Source organism: Phaseolus vulgaris, chromosome 8, assembly GCF_051622355.1.
Source record: "Phaseolus vulgaris cultivar YP4 chromosome 8, ASM5162235v1, whole genome shotgun sequence".
In the NCBI taxonomy this organism is placed as follows: Eukaryota; Viridiplantae; Streptophyta; class Magnoliopsida; order Fabales; family Fabaceae; genus Phaseolus; species Phaseolus vulgaris.
Window position 1 is genome coordinate 3,224,118 of NC_143505.1, and position 19,771 is coordinate 3,243,888.

At 29.7% G+C, this 19,771-nt stretch overlaps 3 protein-coding genes across 3 annotated transcripts; 2 read left to right on the forward strand and 1 right to left on the reverse strand.

Moving 5' to 3' along the window:
* Positions 1-5,175: 5,175 nt before the first annotated feature.
* LOC137825637 (uncharacterized) lies at positions 5,176-6,757 on the reverse strand. Its single transcript, XM_068631363.2, has one exon. It carries the CDS (start codon positions 6,083-6,085, stop codon positions 5,408-5,410), a length of 678 nt encoding a protein of 225 aa, XP_068487464.1. The 5' UTR covers positions 6,086-6,757; the 3' UTR covers positions 5,176-5,407.
* A 5,665-nt stretch (positions 6,758-12,422) lies between these two features.
* On the forward strand, positions 12,423-16,210 carry LOC137825846 (cyclic dof factor 2). The gene is made up of 2 exons (XM_068631630.2): positions 12,423-13,010; positions 14,554-16,210. The coding sequence occupies exons 1-2, from the start codon at positions 12,816-12,818 to the stop codon at positions 15,868-15,870; spliced, it is 1,512 nt and encodes a 503-aa protein (XP_068487731.1). The 5' UTR covers positions 12,423-12,815; the 3' UTR covers positions 15,871-16,210.
* Positions 16,211-18,125: 1,915 nt separating this feature from the next.
* LOC137824273 (uncharacterized) lies at positions 18,126-19,168 on the forward strand. The gene is made up of 3 exons (XM_068629838.2): positions 18,126-18,327; positions 18,463-18,524; positions 18,865-19,168. Exons 1-3 carry the CDS (start codon positions 18,261-18,263, stop codon positions 19,000-19,002), a joined length of 267 nt encoding a protein of 88 aa, XP_068485939.1. The 5' UTR covers positions 18,126-18,260; the 3' UTR covers positions 19,003-19,168.
* The last annotated feature ends 603 nt before the right edge of the window (positions 19,169-19,771 follow it).

Sequence of the window (19,771 nt, forward strand, 5' to 3'; positions counted from 1 at the left end):
AAATATTGGTACACAACACTACTCCTATTATTACTATTATTATTAAATAAATTATTTAAAAAAATTATTTTATTAAATATTTAAAGCATTTTGATCTAAGTATTTTCTCATTTGATTTTATCACTAATAGAATTATATGATCTTTACTTTTATAACTTTATTTCTAATTTACAAATTAGCTCTCATTTCTTCAAAAGTTTCCTCCAACTTGTTGGATATAAGTTAGAAGACAATGAAGTTGGAAAAGATTACAAACAACTTCGACCACAAAAATAAAAAACAGTATACTTAAAGGAAAGTAAAAAATATTTGAAAAATTAAAAAATAAATAATTTTAATAAAAAAAATAAAACAGTTAAAAATATCGTTACAAGATACATAAAGTTAATTAAGTCTTTCAAAAAGTAGAGGTGGGCTTAATTTTATATGTTTAAATTATTATTTTGATGAATAAATGTGAATAAATATGAGTATTTAAGTATTGTATGTTGGTATTTAGAAAATCATTCTAAAATCTTCCTTAAATTTATAACTAAATTGATTTTTTGTTCTCTCAATATATCCTTTTTAGCAAATTTTATCGTTGACTTGTTATAAATTTTGTATTCCTATTCTATGTCTACTAAATCTAAAAATTTAATTTTGAAAACCATGTTAGATTAGTTAATCCAGTTGCTTTTGAAATCTAGATTGATGGAGTTGAAGAGGTGGAGAACATTGTTGAAGTCCAAACCTAATTCATTGTCTAATTTAAAAAATTTGTTGGGTACAAAACTACAATCAATTACAAGTTTAGACATGTGGAGCACTAACTACGATCAAGTTCCTGATATTTAGGATTTTGTTAACAACCAACATAATTGATTAAATAAATATAATTGACTAACAGATAAATTTTATTCTAACATAATTTTCCTTAAATATGATTATGGAGTAATTAGTTTAAATTAGGAGTTTTTTTGCAAACTTTTAAAGCTCATTCATTATCACAAATGTATCTAGTTTGAGTGGTTTAGTTATTATGTTGACTGGTTTAGTTATTATGTTTGCCACTTGATAAAATGAATTACAATATATAAGTTTTACCTTATCATAATTGTTTAGGTTGTGTAAGAAATAGAATCTAATATCAATATGCTTACTTTATCCATAAAAGATGAGATTTTTTAATAATTGAATAGCAAAATTGTTGTCAGAAAAAATTGGGACACCTCTACCTTTAATTTAATTAAGTTTGTCATGAATTCATCTTAACCAAATGTGTTGTTGCAGAATAAGTTGTTCTAATATATTTTGCTCCAAGAACAATTGGATTGTTCACAAAATTACTCTTTTACTAAATCTTTCAAGAACTTCTTTAACAAAAATTTTTTGAGAAACATAAATCTCTTCACTAGATTGCAAAACTTCTACTTACAAGAAGTATTTCAATTTTCTTATTACTCATATTGAACTCACACTTCAATCACTATCTTTTCACAATTTCCAGAAAAAACAAGATTATTCACATATAAAATAATAATCAACAATTTACCTCTTTCTTCGGTTAGGAGTAACCAAACATGTTCAAAGTCACACTTCTCAAAGTCTTTTTTTTTTTTTTAGCACACCCTTAAAACTTGTTTGAGTCCATGGAGTGATTTCTTCACTTTATAAACTATTTCCTAGCACACCCTTAAAACTTGTTTGAGTCCATGGAGTGATTTCTTCACTTTATAAACTATTTCCTCCTCCCATGCCTTCACAAAACAGGTGGCTACTCTACATATACCATTTCACTCAATTCTCCATGTAGAAACACATTATTCATGTCAAGTTGGTATATGGGTCAATTCCTTTGAGCTAATGATGATATGAATGGTATTTCATTTCGCCATAAGTGCATAAACTTTTTTTTAATCAATACTAAACTTATGTGCATACCCATTTGCTACCAACTGTGGCTTGCACATGTCTACCTCACCTTTCTAATTCAGATTTGTTTTAAACACTCATTTGACCTTGATCTTTTCCATTCTAACAGGTAGATTTGTTAGCTCCCATGTTTGGTTCCTTTTGATTGGATCAATCTCTGCCTTCATTGCACTCTGCCATTTGGAATGCCTTACAGTTTCATTAAAATCAACTGCATTTTCATTATTAGTGAATACTGCCATATTTCTCTGGTTTGATTTCTCACCAAGCAATTAGTGCAGACTATTTTAGGATACTAGAATCAACACAATCCTTTTACCATCCTTTTGTATTGTAATATTCTCAACCCTTTGTAACACAAATGTCCATACCTCCAGTGTCACAAATAAGCAAGTTCCTATGAGTTTATTTGAGACTACTGCATAGAACATCCTATTTTTTGACATGTGATTGGATACAATAGCCACACTTTGCATCTACTTTTGCCTCCCTTTCAGGACATTCGTATTGAACATGTCTTAATTGGTAACCCTTGAAGCATTCAATTGTTGCCTTATTAAAGGATATGCAATCTTCAAAGACTTCTCATCTCTCTCCCCTTCTGCATAATATTTTTTGTTCATGAATGAACAACGAGCTTGGAAGAGCATCAATCGTAATTTGGTCAACTTATTTTAATGAATATTTTCAACTTATTTTTTAATAATCAATCATATTTTAATTTTTTAATTAGCCGATAAGACTTTTATCTTACTTATCATTATATAAATCAATAAACTTGAAAAAATAAATAATATGCTAGGAGTTTTATTAATGGATCACAGAATGAATTACATCATTATAATCCTAATCAAATTTGAGGCTAAGGTTAGCTAACAACTATAGTTTTCATACTTCGAACCGTTACAGATAAAATTTGAAGAGGAAGGTAAATTAAAATTTTGACTTTTATTTATAAAAAGAAGAAAATACTCTACAGAAAGAAAATTAAACATCTTTATTTTCTCTTCTTTAAATATTTTAATATATTTTTTCGCTTCTTTTCTATAATCTAATGTAATATAGTACATAACTTCTGACAGTGAATTTATTGATTAGGTATATTACAGTAAGATTTTTTTTATTTAATATTTGATTGCTTAAAAATTATGAGAACTATTAGTTATTAATTTAATTAATATATTTTTAATCAATTTTCAAGTAATCACGAACACATTGATCAGTTTAAATTAAATAAAAAATATATATTTTGTAATATTAGCCTCAACTAACCAACATGTCATTATTTAACTTTCCTTCAATTAATATTTATTATTATTTGTGGCAAATAACCTGTTTGTGCAATTCATAATTTTTTTAATAGGTGTTTCATTAAAACAAAACTTAGATTTACTATTTTTTCTTCATTTAGTTAGATTCATGTCAACAAAAATTCCTTAGAGTAGGTTCTAGTCATGTTTCCTTAATTGTTGTTTTCCTAAAAAAAACACTTAAAATATAATTTTCTCCCTATGTCTCTTTTCACATTCAAAAATCAATTAAATTAATATTAATTACAATTTTTTTGAATAGCCAATTTTAAGTAAGTATTTATATTTTGTTTTCCCCACTACTGAAGGATTCAAATTTTACTTTCTTGGTTTAATTTAACTTTTTTTAACATAAACCCTTCATTACAATTTACGACCTTTTAGTAAAAATACAAGGTTACTGTCACGGCCTCACCTTGAATTCTCACGTCAAAACTTAAGTGCATGCTTTGTTTATGTTGCACCTCCCAACCTCCCTCTCAAAAATCACAGTAACAATTAAAGAACAATGTACTAACTAATATTTACCTGTGAATTATAATTAACAACAAGAAACAAACATGTGAAGCTGTATAAATCAGTGTTATACCATCTTAGATTTGCATAGTATCCATCAAGAACAGAAGAAAATCACTTACGCAATAACATGAATTTGGGGATATTGCAAATGAAAAAAGTCAGTATAATGCTAGCGACATTTGAACATATTATCCCTCCGATTATCCATCAACTACAAAAGACAACCACTTGTGCAATATCATGAGTTTGGGGTTATTAAAAATAAAAATAGCCACTATAATGCTATCTAGTCACATTTGAACCTATTATACTCGGACACGTCTCTTAAATAGTGCGTCCATGTCAAACACGCCACGTATCGGACATAGAAATTCGTAGGACACTCGTAGATCTGTGTATCAATGTCTGTGTCACATTCTATGCTAATACAAACATGACATTTGCTTTGCCACTAACTTTTTGTGGGTAAAAATACCCACAAGAAGTGGAAATATTTGAAGCCAAAGCAAGTATCAATAATGATTAGAAACATTAGAAAGGCTGGTACCAACATATTAGAGAAATAAAACTAAAGGGTAAACTTAGTCCCTCGTGATTTCGTCTAACTTAATGCAATTACAATAGAAGAAAATTAGTCAGAATCAGAACTAGCATTAGACAACCAGTTCAAATGGACTATCCCCATTTCATTGAATCTCCAGTACAGTAAAAGGATGAATTTGGCCTCGCATTTCTAATATACGGTGGAATTAGTTCCTGAAGCTATGTCACGTGTAGCTGACAAGTGAATCAAGACTAATGGAGTTAAGGTTAGAGACTAATTCCACCAATTTTCAAAAATGCAAGGACCAAACTAATTTATTTTTAATGTACAAAAACTAAAACTAATTTCAACGGATAATACTGATATAAGATAGCAAGTATATATGAAGCTAAAAACAGATAGCAAGTATATATGAAGCTAAGAACAGATAGCAAGTATATATGAAGCTAAGAACAGATCACTAGATGCAACAGGATATTACATATTATAAAAGAGAATAGCAATTCAAACAGTAAACCAATGTTTACAGATACTTTATAAAATATGTGTTAACAAGACAACAACTCCAAGAAGAACCCGCCTTCTACGGCAATCAGTACAATTAAACAAGAGAAAGTGCAGATAAATGTATCAATAACAGAGAATATTAAATTTCAGTGAAACCGTTAAGGTTCAAAACAACAACTCCCAAATTATATCTCAACAAGGTTCAATTCAACTGTGCATTCACAAGACCAGAACAACCACTTACTCGATCATAAACTGTAGAAAAAGATTGAAATCATAAAACTTAACATCAACTTTTCACAAAACTGAAAAAACTTAAACCATGAGAAATAATAAAAAAAACAGAAACACAATATTTGGAAGAACAGTGAAGTAATTCAATTCAAATAAAAGGATTCTTATATTCCCAGGTATAAATAACCAAACTGTGTATGATCCATAGTTCCTAACAACTTATTGTCAAGGTGGAGGGGCTTATTCAAAAGACAACCTAATTCTAAATAGAATATGACCAGATAACTATAACCAACTCCTCTGCCCATTTAGGACTTACATACTGTATCCAATTATGCTCTCCTTCCTATTAGACTTTTTGTTTACCCTTTTCTGTATCCTACTTCTTGATCTTTCGATTCTTCTTCGGTCCCGGAACCTCCAACCTACCAACAGAACAGCCACACCTTGCTCTGAGGACAAGGACAGCCCTTCCATTGGGAGGTGCCATCTTCTTGAGCTCGGCCTCGAGTTCGCGGTGGTGATCACAAGGAAGCTTAAAGAACCCCTTCTTAACCGCACCATCCTTAGTCTTAACCGCACCATCCTTAGTCAATGAAGGTGAATTCTTCACACAATCCTCAGTCTCCAATTGAATGTCAAACTCTGCAGCCTTCCTCAGACCCTTGCACTTGGGGTTCCCACACTTCCTTGTGGTGCAAGCCACAAGAACCCAAGTGGTCAATGCAGCAAACGTAACACTAACACCAATGAACATGTAAACCCAAGGAGCAACAGAAACCTCCTCTTTGAACAAATCCACAATCACAACACCAACTTTGACACTCTCACTCGCCACAATTTGGGCGTAGGGGAAGAGCAAGAACCCAAAAGCCGCGACAACCGCCACGAAAATCACGACGTCCACCACCGCCGACCGAGATCGTCGGCACGGCGAAGCCTGAGGGGAGTTCGGGGTTTTCCGGTGCCTCGATTTCGAGCCGAAATCGAGGGAATTCGCCATGGGTTGGCCAAGGGAGGAGTTGCAGAGAGAGATTGAGCTGTGGAAATAGACCATTTCAATCACAACCCTAGAAACCCCCAAATTGAATCAAACCCAGATCAGAAACGACGAATGTAAACGCGACCCACTTCGCCAAAATTGAAAAAGCTGAGAATTTCGGAACGATCCAGAGGATTGGAGATCCGGGGGATGCCCCTGGATGGATCCAAAGCAGCAAAACTTTTAGGGTTTTTTTTTTCTTCAGGTAAATTGCCCAGCTGTGATGTGTGTAATAGTAATAATAATAACAACAACGATAGAAGAAAAATGGATGGAGAAAGGGAAAATGGGAGTGAGAAATGAGAGGGGTAGGAGAGAGGGCATAAGAAGAGGAAGGAAGAAGAGGAAGCGTCACTGCTTCATTGTGTTTCGTTGTTATGACGATGGGAATAGGATGGTATAAATATTATGAATATGAAGGCAGCAGAAGACACGTTCGTTGGTTCTCAAAGGGAAGCGTAGTGGATAGGTTGTTTGTTTTGGTGATGCCACTTCTTTCTTCTTTTCTTTCTCGCAAGCACTTGGAGGGTCAAATCTCAAATGGTCAACGATGGATGATGATGATGATGAATTGGGAAATGGCAAGTAAATTAGTAATTAACATGTTTGGATTTATGCAAAGGACACGCTTTTGTGTTCCACAGTTGTGTGCGTGGGACTGAATGGGCTGTGGTTATAAGGTATGGAATGGGCTTAGGAAAGGAAAGGAAAGAGTTGCATTATGTGTCAATCATTTTGTGGGGTATTTACTTCCTACTCCTATGCCCTTACCAACATAACCATGTCCTTAGTTTGTGAAAAACAAAAACAAAATAAAAAGGGTTTGTCCTATGTATTTGTAAGTATTATCTCATTGTAATTATTCTCTTAAATTATATTACTCTTTGCAAAATCACCGTAAAATTAGTGATATGCAAACTAATATGTCAACCTGTTTTTCATCATTTAGGTAAGGTAGTTCAATTTTTTTAACTTGTTAATGATATTGATTTGGTTTGTCTAACTTGTCAATTCGATGAGTCACAAACTCGTCAACTTGTCTTTTTTTAGTTATGATTTGACAATTTAAAAAAAAAATATTTTTTGAATTAAAATTTATAGTGTTTAATGTTTTATATAGAATTTTATTTACATTATTTTTTTATATATCATTTGATTCATTAAAGTATGAATAATATTTACTTTATTTTGTTAAGTATTAAACTTTCTTTGATTATAATATCAAAGTTTGATTCAATTTTATTTATCTTTCTTGTATTTTTATTATCCAATAAGTGATATCTATAACTACAACTAAATAAATAGATTCAAAACAAACAAAAAATTAAAAAAAAGTAGGGGATTAACTTGTCAATTTACCTTGATGAACGAATTATCAATTTCAACTTGTATAACCTTGACGAGTTAACATGTCCCTTTCCACCCGCTTTGGTGGGTCAATTATCTGTCCCATGTAGAAGATCCAAGATGACATGAAAAATGGCAAAAAAAAAAAACAGAAAACTAAAATCAAACCACAAATCATAGAGCATAAAATGTTTTTAAAAAAATAACATATGATTTTTACATACGAGAATAAATTTATTAAATTAAAACAAAAATTTCCTATCTTAAATTCATAAATACCATTATGTGTAGACAAATTTACTAACCATTGGCAATCTGATTTTACATACAAATTTCATATTAAAAAATTAGACCCGTTTTATATACCATTGTAGAATAGAAGTAATGTGAGTATAACTTTCAAGGTTGAAGTAAACACTAATCAATTATTGTGAATTGTTATCGAACTTTTTTAGAAAAACTATAAAACCATTAAAAATTATTAAATAAAAAGTTAATTTTAGAAATTTTTTGTTTTCTTTAAAATTTTAATAAAATATATACTTAAAAAATAGAGTTGAATACATCACAATAGATTATTTACAATACACTACACGAAAATCACAAAATAGAAACCAATTTTAGAGAACAAAAATAATTAGTTGTTATAGTGACTAAATTAGAGATAGACTAAATAAATTTTTGGTTTCTAAGTTAGTTTATATTATTGTTAAATGATTTCTAAATTGATATCTAATTGGCAACCAATGTTTTTGCTACCAAATTTAGAATCTAAATAATTGGTAGTTAAAACTTTGGTTGCTAATTAGATATCAATTTACAAATCATTTAACAATAATAAAAACTAATTTAGAAACCATTTTTTTTTAGTTTCTAGTTAACAATAATTTTTTAATAGTATTAGTTTAATAATTTTCTTTAATAATATTAATTATTATATTTATTAAATATGGTAAACTGTTACAAATACATTAATAAATTTATTAAATGTATAACTTTTTCATCATTAATTTAAATATAATATGTCATTAAATTAAAATTAATTATTTTAAAACTTTATGCATATATGTATGTAATAATATTAATTATATGTATCTTTAAATAAAATATGAAAGTAAAAATTGAACAATAAATATCAATAAATGCTATAATAATAATATTAATTTTTATAATAATAATAATAATAGTAATAATAATAATAGTTATGTATATATATATATATATGAGACTTAAATATGTAATAGCTATTAATAAAAACTTAATAGCAATTACATTTAATCAAATTTAATTAACTTTATTATATTTAGTCAACAAGTAAATACTTCACAATAACAGTATTTCTCACTCAGATATTATTGTAGTAGATAACAATTTTGTACATACATAAATATTTTTAAAAATAATACTAATAATTATATTTATTATATAATATTAATTTAAATATTACTAAATTACTTTTCACCATAGTTTCTATATTTTAAATACACTATTTAATAAAAATCAATTATTTAAAACATGATTCGTTTGTGTATATTAATATTAATAAAAAATTGAAATTGAAATACTAAATAATATACCAATTAATACTAGTTTATTAAAAAATATCTTATCCATTTCAATGTAATTTCAAATATCTACTTAGAAATGTATAATTTAAAATCTTATTGTTTTGATTAGTGCATTCTTCGATTTCAAGCACATGTACTTCAATTAAAAAAAATTATAATGAGAAGAGAGAGCATCGAGTTCAAAGAAAAATCACTATCCAATTTTTTTTTTAAAAAATCAAATGCGACAAAAGAAAAATAACAATATAAAAATTTAGATAAAAATAAAAAAGAAAGAAATAAATAAAAACTTGAAACGAACAAAAAAAATAAAATTGTTCTTACTAAAAAATAATATTAGCATTAATAATATAATTATTCAAATATATAATTCTATAATTAAATATAATCTAATGAATAATTTGAATAACTCATAATTGAGTGCATAAAACTATGACTCATATTTAATAGCTAATAATTAGTAAGAAGTAATTTCTAATTCAAGATTAACATATTTTTTAGTTTAAACTCTAAACTGTAAATTATACTTATTTCATCTTATTATAAGGAATAATTTTATAAAATATTAATGTTTTTTTTTTAATTTTACTATGTCGCATTATATTATTGGAAAAAATATATATATTCTTAGAATAGAAAAATACTTTTTTTATTTTATGGATTATAGTTTTAAATTTTATCTCTTGTCTTCGTATTTAGGTGTGAGAAGGTTCTAAGACCAAAATCTTAAATTTATTACTCTTTTTATAATCCTTGCAATAAAAATATCTTAATTTCCTAGAATTAGTTTATGTTTTTGTTACTTTTTTTAGTCTAGTTTTTTTAATGCTAGACTGATAAGGTTGTATTTTCTATTAAATTGAAATTCTCTTTTGTTTTTATCTTGGATTTTCAAATTCAAGTGATAATTTTTTTTTAGTTCTTTAACTTCCCTATATTGTATTACTTAGTATCTCCATTTTAAAGTTTTATATTTGTTGTTTTTCTTTTTTTTCTATGGTTTTGTCCTCAATCTATAAAATGGGTTTCATTATTACTATTGGTTAAAAAATGGAAAAAATGGTTGGAGTTGAAAGATCACATAAATTTTGAAGGTTCCCATCACCAAGAACCTTTTGTCTTTTCCCTTTTTATTCTCTTTAAAGTCCTTTCAATTTTCAGGACCACTTCAATTAATTCACTTAAATAGAGAAATTTAATAAATAGAGAAAACACTATGCAAATAAATTACTTGGTAAAGTCTAAAAAAATACAAATAAATAAAATAACCTAATAGAAATTTATTTTTTCTATTTTTTATTAAAAATAATAAATCGTTGAAGCGAAACACGGTATCAAAATCTTAATACCGTGCTTAGATAGATAATTTCATAATTTCTTTGTCCAATATTAAAATGAAAATTCTATTTAATATTCGCAGAGAAGTTCAAATTCAAATTGTGAAAATTAATGTTAAGAAAAATTTGCCATGAAGAGAAAAATATTCTATTTTATTAATTACTGCACCTACTTTTTTGTTTGATTTATATCTAAGATAAAGTAGCTTAAGGTATTATTTATTTATTCTTTTAAGACAAAGGTATATCTAATTGAGTCCATCATATACTTTTGTTTTTATTTAGCAGAATAAATATTAGCCTTTGGTTTATTCTACAAAAACCAATATCAATCACATTAAGTAATAAGCCACACTTTCTCATACATCATTGAAATCCACATAACAAGACCCTCTCTTACACCCCTACTTCTTGCACCTCCTTTCAGCCCTGAGCACAACCCTGGGTTGACACTCCAGGAAAACAGTTTCTTCCTGCACCTCCATTGTTCTTCACTCACCTCCATAAATTTTCATATTTTCAAAAAATATTTTTCTCTAATATTTCGGATAACATAATCCAAAAAACTTTTTTCAAATTCGTAATTAGTTTCTGAATTTTGAAAGTCTTTTTTTTTCAAATGCATGATTTGGTTCTGGATTACATAATTCATAAGTATTTTTTAGCTTTCAAATTATATAATTTAAAAGTCTTTTTTTAAATATATGTCTGAATTATATAATTCGAAAACTACTTTATAAAAATGATAAAAAAAAATAAAAAGATATTTTCAAATTTTTGTATGAAATTAACGAAGAATATACGAAGATGCAGGAAGAAAAATTCTGATACGAAAGAGGATTGGAAACATTTTATTTTCACTCTCTTTGGTCACCCCATCATGATACGTTTTGATAATAACTTAGTGGAGAAAAGTTTCTTTGACATGTGAAGAGTGAAAAAATATAAAATAATATAATAATATTTTAAATTAAAAAATAAATAAAAGTGAATAATATATTAATTTATTAATGTGTGAAATGTATGTTTTTATCTTTTGACAAGTATTATAACATTATGAGAGTTACTCAAAGTCAAAATTGGACATTGCCACTTTTAGTCTCTTTCTTTTTCCTTAAGACTTAATTAACTATTTTTTAATTGAGTTTAACAGCTGCATATTGTCAATATAAAAACTTTTATATTGCCTATTAATCAATAATTACGTTTATGTGACTTTTAAGGTTATTATTACAAAAGAAAACATAATTATCATATATACTAATTTATATTTGAACAACAATATAAAAACTACTTTACATTTTTTATTCAGTGTGATTACTTATCTTTTTATTGAATTGAGAAGAAATTGAATAAAGAAAAAAAAGATAATAGAAGATAAATTATTTGAATTAAGAAAAGAACATCAAAAGTTTGTAGTGGATTTAGTTAATGTAATAAAATATTTTTTTTATATTAATATTTTTATAAAAATAATTTAGTTAAAAATTAATTTTAAAAAATACACATTAGAATTAAAATATATTTTAAATTAAAATTAAAAAAACTGTAAAATGTTAATAAATAAATAAAAAATCTATTTCAAAATAAAAACACATATCAATATAAGTTAAGTCAATCATTTAAAGTAAACAAATTTAATATTTAATATATTTTTTTCATAAATTCAGATTTTAAATTTGAGATAAGAGTGTTGATATGTTGACAACTTTGTACCAACTTACAATTAATTTTCTTTTTACCGAAATGCATCAATTTTGAAACTACATTACCAAGTTATAAAATGATGTTTGTTTGTGGTCAGAGATCGTCTAACTTAAATATATACAACTGACTTATAAGTTGAGATTTGCACCTATCTGTAAAAATTTATTATCTCTATTTGATATATGAGATAACATTTTTCTTCCATGTCCACATTTTTTTAAAATTAATTTATAAAGATTATACAAAAGAAGAGAAGTGGTAGTTATCTTATAAGATAAGTGCAACTTGTGTAGAACTTTTGAGTCTTTAGAGTGTGCATTAAAATAGAGAGTTATTGATTGGGAGAAGTTGAAAAGCAAGTAAAGTAAAGTAAAGTAAAGTAAAGAAATATGTGTTGGTGGAAACTAGGATTGGACAGACACACATGGTCATAGATACCCAAACGTGTGTGTGTGTACATTTGGTTAAGCAAATCAGAAAGGGAAAAGAAAGAAAGGAAAGGAGAGAGAAAAAAGAGAAGCAAAAAGTAAGAAAAAGAAAGATCTTTTTAAGGCCACAAAGAAGCTTGTGGCTGAAATTGCAGGTAGCTTCTGATGTGGCACTCCTACCTGCTTCACCGGATCAACAACAAAACGCACAATCAACCACACTCTCACACAACGTGTCACACCCATTCTCTCTCTCTCTACACTTTTTCCCTTTCTCTCTCCACCCTTTTACAGTTTCTATTTTTTTTCCCCTTTCAGACAAATACAAAAATAAAAGATTCTATTTTTATTAGCAGAAATGTCGGAGGCAAAAGACCCGACGATCAAGCTCTTCGGGAAGACGATCCCCTTGTCAGAGATTACCACTGGATCCGCCGGAGCTCCGGCTTCTTCTTCCGGTGACGTTGTTGATGAGAGTGTTGAGCAGAGCCATGCTTCTTCCTCCAACTCCTCGAGGGAGTCTCATACGCGAGAGGAAGGTGTTGTTGACAAGGTATGAGATTTTGGGGTTTGGGAATTTTTTATTTTGAGCCTCACCCTTTATTTGAAATGTTGAAAGAATTAATGGGTTGGTATTGGTTTGGCTCGGGCATTGAAGATTCCGTTGACTTGGTTTTCTGGCTTGTGTTGTAGTTTCTGAAGTTTTGTTGTGTTATTGTTGTTTTTTTCGTGGATTTCAGTGTTCAATTGGGTTTTTTGGGGTTTGTTTCAATCTGGGGAGTGATTTGGTGGTTTGTTTCAAATTTTCAATCCCCATTCAGTGGTTCTACTGTTGTTTTTTACTTACTGAAGCTTGATTTTTTGGTGGTTCAAGAGAATTTTGGTCCATGTTCGGATTGGTTTATTTTGTGTTTGAAACGAGAAAGTGAAAGTTTTGAAAAAAAAGAAGAAGCAACGATTGATTTTATATGAGATGGACATTTCGATTTGTTCTTCAGTTGTTTGGTTAGTCTGACACTGCCAGGTTCTGAGATGGAATATGGATTTAGCCATATTTGAGAAATCAGTCTCTTGTGTGCTTTCTAAATTTCAAAACCTTGTTAAACTCATGCTTTACAATACCGAAATTATTCTTTCTTTATATATCTGTGTGACAATAAATCATTCATTTGCATTGGATTCTTTTGGTTCTTCTTACTTGGTTATGACAGCATGTTTGTGAAAAGTATTTTTCTATTTGACTTCTGAGATTTGTATGGGTTTTGAAAAATCGATAAGAAGTATTGAAATAGCCTTGGTACCATCATGAGGTACCATCATGACTCATGAGTGAATTTCCTATGTTTTTCTGTCTTTGATTTCATTGTTTATTTCACATTTTTTTACATCCATGGTTAGGTTTGTCTTATTTGAAATTTCTGTTCTGTTCTGTCTCACAAAAGGTGAACAACGAGTGGTCTCCTCAGGATTTCCGTACCTTGTTTTTTTTTTCTGCAATTTTCAACTTTGAAATTTTCAGTCATACTCTTTTTCTCTCGGTTTGAGCCAGCATTAGATGATTATATTTCCAGCATCAACCTTTTTAAGAAAATTGAATAAAATGTTTGATTTGCGTATAGAATACGTAAAAATGGATTTTGACAGTTGATGTTGCTCCATGGATTCCATACAGCTGATGGGAAAATGAGGCCAGAGATATATGTAGTGAAATATAATATATTGCTGGAGCTACGATTCTGTAGTAACTTCCATGGTGTGTTTTTTATGCAATGCTGCTCGAATTTTGTTTTCTTTTCCAATGAAGTAGATTTCCATGCAATGTTTTCTTCTAATGAAATAGCTTTCCATGCAAGGTTGTCTTCTAATGCAGTGCTCCTCTAATGTGTATAGTTACATCTATATTTTCTAAAGTCTTTTTAATTTGTGGAATAAGTAAGTTTTAGTTTTTAATGTTCAATATGTTTGTCTTGGGAAGGTTGTATTTACTTGCAGGAGGCACATATTTGTTTGTGTTGTGATATCTTTTTGATAGTATATATTGTTCTGCTAAAATTTAGAGAATAGCAATATACTCAGTAGGGTTTTCATGAATCCAGGACTCACTGGGAGAAAAAACACCTGATAATAAGAAGGAAGATAGAGCCCCAACCCAATCATTAGAAGAGGTCAACAATCTAGATACCACCTCTGGAACCTGTGAAGAATCCAATGCTCTACCCATTGACAAGGAGACCACTACTTTAAGAACTTCAAAAACTGAAGAAGAACTAAGTGAGACAAGTAAATCACAGGACAAGAACCTCAAAAAACCAGACAAAATACTTCCTTGTCCCCGCTGTAATAGTATGGATACAAAGTTCTGCTACTATAATAACTACAATGTCAACCAACCCCGTCACTTCTGCAAGAATTGCCAGAGATACTGGACTGCTGGGGGGACTATGAGGAATGTTCCTGTAGGTGCTGGTCGCAGGAAGAACAAGAGCTCGACTTCTCACTACCGCCAGATAACTGTTCCTGATGCTGCACTCCAGAATCCTCAAATTGACTTGCCAAATGGAGCGTATCATCCTTCCTTGAAATGCAATGGGGCAGTCCTTACATTTGGATCTGATACACCCTTGTGTGAATCGATGACATCGGTTTTGAACCTTGCTGATAAAACCGTGCACAACTATCCCAGAAATGGATTTCATAAACCTGAAGAACTAAAAATTCCTGTTCCACATGCCAGTGGAGAAAAAAGGGATGATCAATCCAATAAATCTTCAGTTACCTCCACAAAGTCAGCGGAAGGTGCAAGCACCAATGGAGCCCAAGAACAAGCTATGCCGAACTCTCATTCTTTCCCACCACAGGTTCCCTACTTTACTGGTAACTCTTGGCCTATTCCATGGAATCCAGTGCAGTGGAGTTCTCCAGTACCGCCGCCTGCCTTTTGTCACCCCGGATTCACGGTGCCATTCTATCCCGCAGCAGCTTATTGGGGTTGTGCTGTGTCTGGTGCGTGGAACATCCCATGGATAGCACAACCGTCCTCACCCAAGGGTGCAACTTCTAACTCTGGCCCTAACTCACCAACCTTGGGTAAACATTCAAGGGAAGACAACATTCTGAAATCAAATGAATCTGGTGGTGGTGAGGATGGACACAACAAAGAAAACAACAAAGAGAAGTGCCTGTGGGTTCCAAAAACTCTAAGGATTGATGACTCGGGAGATGCAGCAAAAAGCACTATATGGACAACACTGGGGATTAGAAATGACAAGGTTGACTCAGTTCCTAGGGAAACACTCTTCAAAGGCTTCCCTTCAAAGCTTGATGAGAAAAACCATTCAATGCAAGCCTCGCCAGTGTTGCAGGCCAATCCGGCTGCATTGTCAAGGTCACTTAACTTTCATGAGACCTCATAGCCATGTAGCTCATATAAATTAGCAATTGTGTTTTTAGGTGCAGCAAACTGATTTGGCAGTGTTGTTCAACCGGTTCTGAGGGAAACACAAATTGTAAAGCCGCATTGGTTCACCATCCTTGTGTAAGAAGAGTTAGTTCTGTTGTCAGCCAACTGAAGGAACAGCAAGATGGTTCTTCATGCCTTTCCTTAGGTGACATCTAGGCAGTTTTACCCTCTTCCTTTTATTTAAATGGTTTTCTTAGTTCATGTGTATATATATAAGTACATAGTATAGTGAGCTTGTTTTCCTTGACCTTATATGTGGATAAATAAGAATAAGAATGGGAGTTCAAATTGAACTTTTTGTTCTGGTTTCTTTCTTTGAGAATGTAACCTTGATGCTTTTCATTGACTTTTGTTCATAATCCACATATTATTATCATTGAATGAGAGGTTCGTTTCTATGACAGAAAATCTGATTGTTACATAAAGAAATTCACTTCATGTAGTAAAATTTTACTGACAGAAAAAGGGAAATAACTAGATAGTCTCTGAATCAGTACTCTGACTTGAGTTTTATGGGTCCAACTTCCTTTCAATAAAAGACTACCTCCAAAGACTAATCATAAAACCTCCTTGCATAACATTTTATTTTTATTTACGAGTTTAGATGTTGTGATGAAGGTCACCTTAAAGGTGCAGAACTCATCCCTCACCACGAGCACAACATTCAATGCTCAACAACATGATCTCTTAGTACACTTTGTCATACACATAGGAATAGAAATGAAGTCAAATTGAATAAATTCTTCAATAAGTGATTAAAGAAAAAAAATGAAGTTAAAAAACATCATCACCCTTCCAACCTTTACAACAACCTTGTTAATTATTATTAATTTTTATTTCTAAATTAAATTTTAATGTCTTTTTAATATAAATTATTGTTTTGTTTATAAAAATAAAATCAAAGTAAAAAATATTATATTACCAATAATTCAATATTAAAACAATACACATGCTCTCTTGTTCAATGTTATATAACAATGAAGAAAAGTTATAATTATATAAATTTTAAAATAAAACATCAAATAAAATAAGAATGTTTTATTTAAAAATAGAGATGAATATAATATAGATAAACTAAGTATTATTCATACCTCATTAATTTAGACATTCTTAGTTGCTATAGACACAGATTTAAATAATATTCATAGTTATTTTTATAACTTAGAAGATATAAATACTGAATAAATGTAAAAAAGAAGAGTAACTTTTGTTAGTGGAAGAATAAGGTAGTGTATAGAAAGTGAATCCCATTTGGGCCAAAATGTGAAGGCCATATTTTATTCTAACTTTTGTTAGTGGAAAAACCCTTTATTTATTGCCTACAAAAAGTAGTCCATTCTTATGCATTATCTAAATGCAAATCTCCATTAAATTTAATGGTTTTAAGGATTCCAAACTCAACTAAATTATATTTCTTTATTATTTATAAACTTATTTATTAAAAAGTATGGTAAAGGAACTTAGAAGAAGCTAACTTTTAAAAGTTCTTCAAAGTTGTCTCATTGGAATCATAGTATCTGGTGCAAGATTCAAGCATGGCTTCAGATGCCCTTCACTGGTGAACATTTGACACCATGTCCCTTTTATTTACACATTGATCCTGATTGTGCTTTAGTTTAGTTTATGATGTATTTATTGTAAAGACTAATTTTAACATTGGAAAATAAAGTTTCGAGTTATTTATATTTTTGTGAAGAAAATATTTATGATGATAATATTGTTAATTTATTATTTATTTATAGAGATCAATTTTATTAATATAATAAAATTTCATTTAGTCTTTTTTTAGAATTTTTTTTTATTAATAAGTATAAGTTTTTTATATACCGTTTTGATAATATATAGATTTTGGTGTAATTTTCATATTTACTTGTATTTTTTTTATAATAATAATTTTTTTTATGTGATGACAGATAATTGTTATTTTTTTTTAGTCTAAATAAGATATCAAGTTTCATATTAACAAGATAATTTTATAAAAAAATAAAAAATATATATTTTCTCAGCAAATAATCAAAATTAATACATCATAACAGTTGAATCCATGTTAGTAATAAAAATTATATGTAAATAATAAATAGAAGCCGCGTAAATAGCGTAATTCACAGTTACTGTACATTTGTTTTTAGCATTTTTTTTTCTTTTCCAGTTTTTGCAATTTTACCATTTTTGCATTTATAAGAAAGTGAAGAAAAGAAACAGAGTTTCGTAAGTCTTAAGTATGGTTGGATCTCACCCTAACCCAAAGTCGGTTCCTTCGCTCATATTTATGCTCTGCACTCTCACACACACTCACCTTTTCCACTCTCTCTCTCTCTCTCTCTCTCTCTCCATAAACAATTCATGCCTCACTCACGTTTTCTCATGCTTCTTCTTCTTTCTTCCCTTCTCTTTCTCTCCTTTGGTTACGGTATGCCATTTCTAACTCTCCACCATTGTTAAAATCAAATTACCATTTCTTTTCCTTTCTATTATGGGTTTCGCTTTTGTCCTTTGTTTCGTTCAATGGTTGTTCTCATGTTTTTGTTCTTTTGTGAATTTTAAGGATTCGGCCGGGTGGCAATGATGGAGACTCGCCAGATACAGACGCTTCCTTCATCATCACCGGTTTGTTTCTTTAACCTTTTCTGTTCTTTTTCCTGTTTTGTACTGTTAAAACTCTCAGAATTATCACTCTTCACAATTAAGTTTTATGAGATGTTTTGTTATCATGGTATCTTTTTAAAGAACAATTTATTGCTTATTATTTTACTATTATTTTAGAAATCGAATTATATTTTTTTTAGCGGATCAGGTTAAAACAATATCAAAATGTGAAAATGATCATCTGTGATGAAATGGAGAATTGATTAAAATTTTGAAATTGTTGTTACTTTTGATGGTTTTGTTTTGGGGTTATGGAGAAGAGTGTTAAATAGGAATCTGTGTGTTTGGCTTTTGGCTTCAGGATTTTCGCATTCGTAAAATAGTTAAGTATGAGATTGAAGATTATGCTGATCCACAGCCAAATATCAATCCCAAGAATGGGTATATTTTCACGCCTCCTTCACCGACTCCAACTCCAACACATCCTCCAAAACCTTAAATGGAAGAACAATACAACAACACTTCAACCACTGGTTTATGTTTTTCATAGAATTAGGATTTTGGTAACTGTGTTCCTGTTCTTTTTACCCCTTTCATTTTTCATGTTTTCGAAATGGAAAATTGTGAATTATGCTAATAAATAAAGTGTTAAATGTTTCATCACTGTCTATCAACATATGCACAATGTTTAACTAAGTGTTTTTGGTATGTTTTGATTATATTTATAACTAAGCATGGATCAATTATGAGTTCTTGCCAACTTATGTTTAGTATGAGAGTGGTAATAAAATATAAAAGAACACATGGAACCCTTTCTTCCATGAAGTATATGAATGACAAAAGACATGTAAATTAATAGTTGACTTAATTGTCTCTATCGATGCATGATTAGCCAAATTTGAAGCTAATCACAGTGCTGTTAATTATCTTCACGTGCAATCTGGGGTACTGTGACCAGATATATCAAACTAATAACATAAAATTGAATTTCTCCTTCTCTTTTTTTTTATGTTAATTTATACACTAAAATAAGAAACTTCTAACAAGCGATTCATTAGTGGGGTGGGGGAACACCCAATAGTTTGTCGGTGTTATTTTCTCTTCACTTGCCAAATGCAATTTCACCTAACAATAGCTGAATTTTTTATGTAAAAAAAAATATTTCCAAATTACTTGTTGTTTAGAACGTGCTGGGTGATTGATATATGCTTCCGCTGTTAAATATCTATTTTAAAAAAATTATTAGTAATTTTTTATGACTTGTTTTT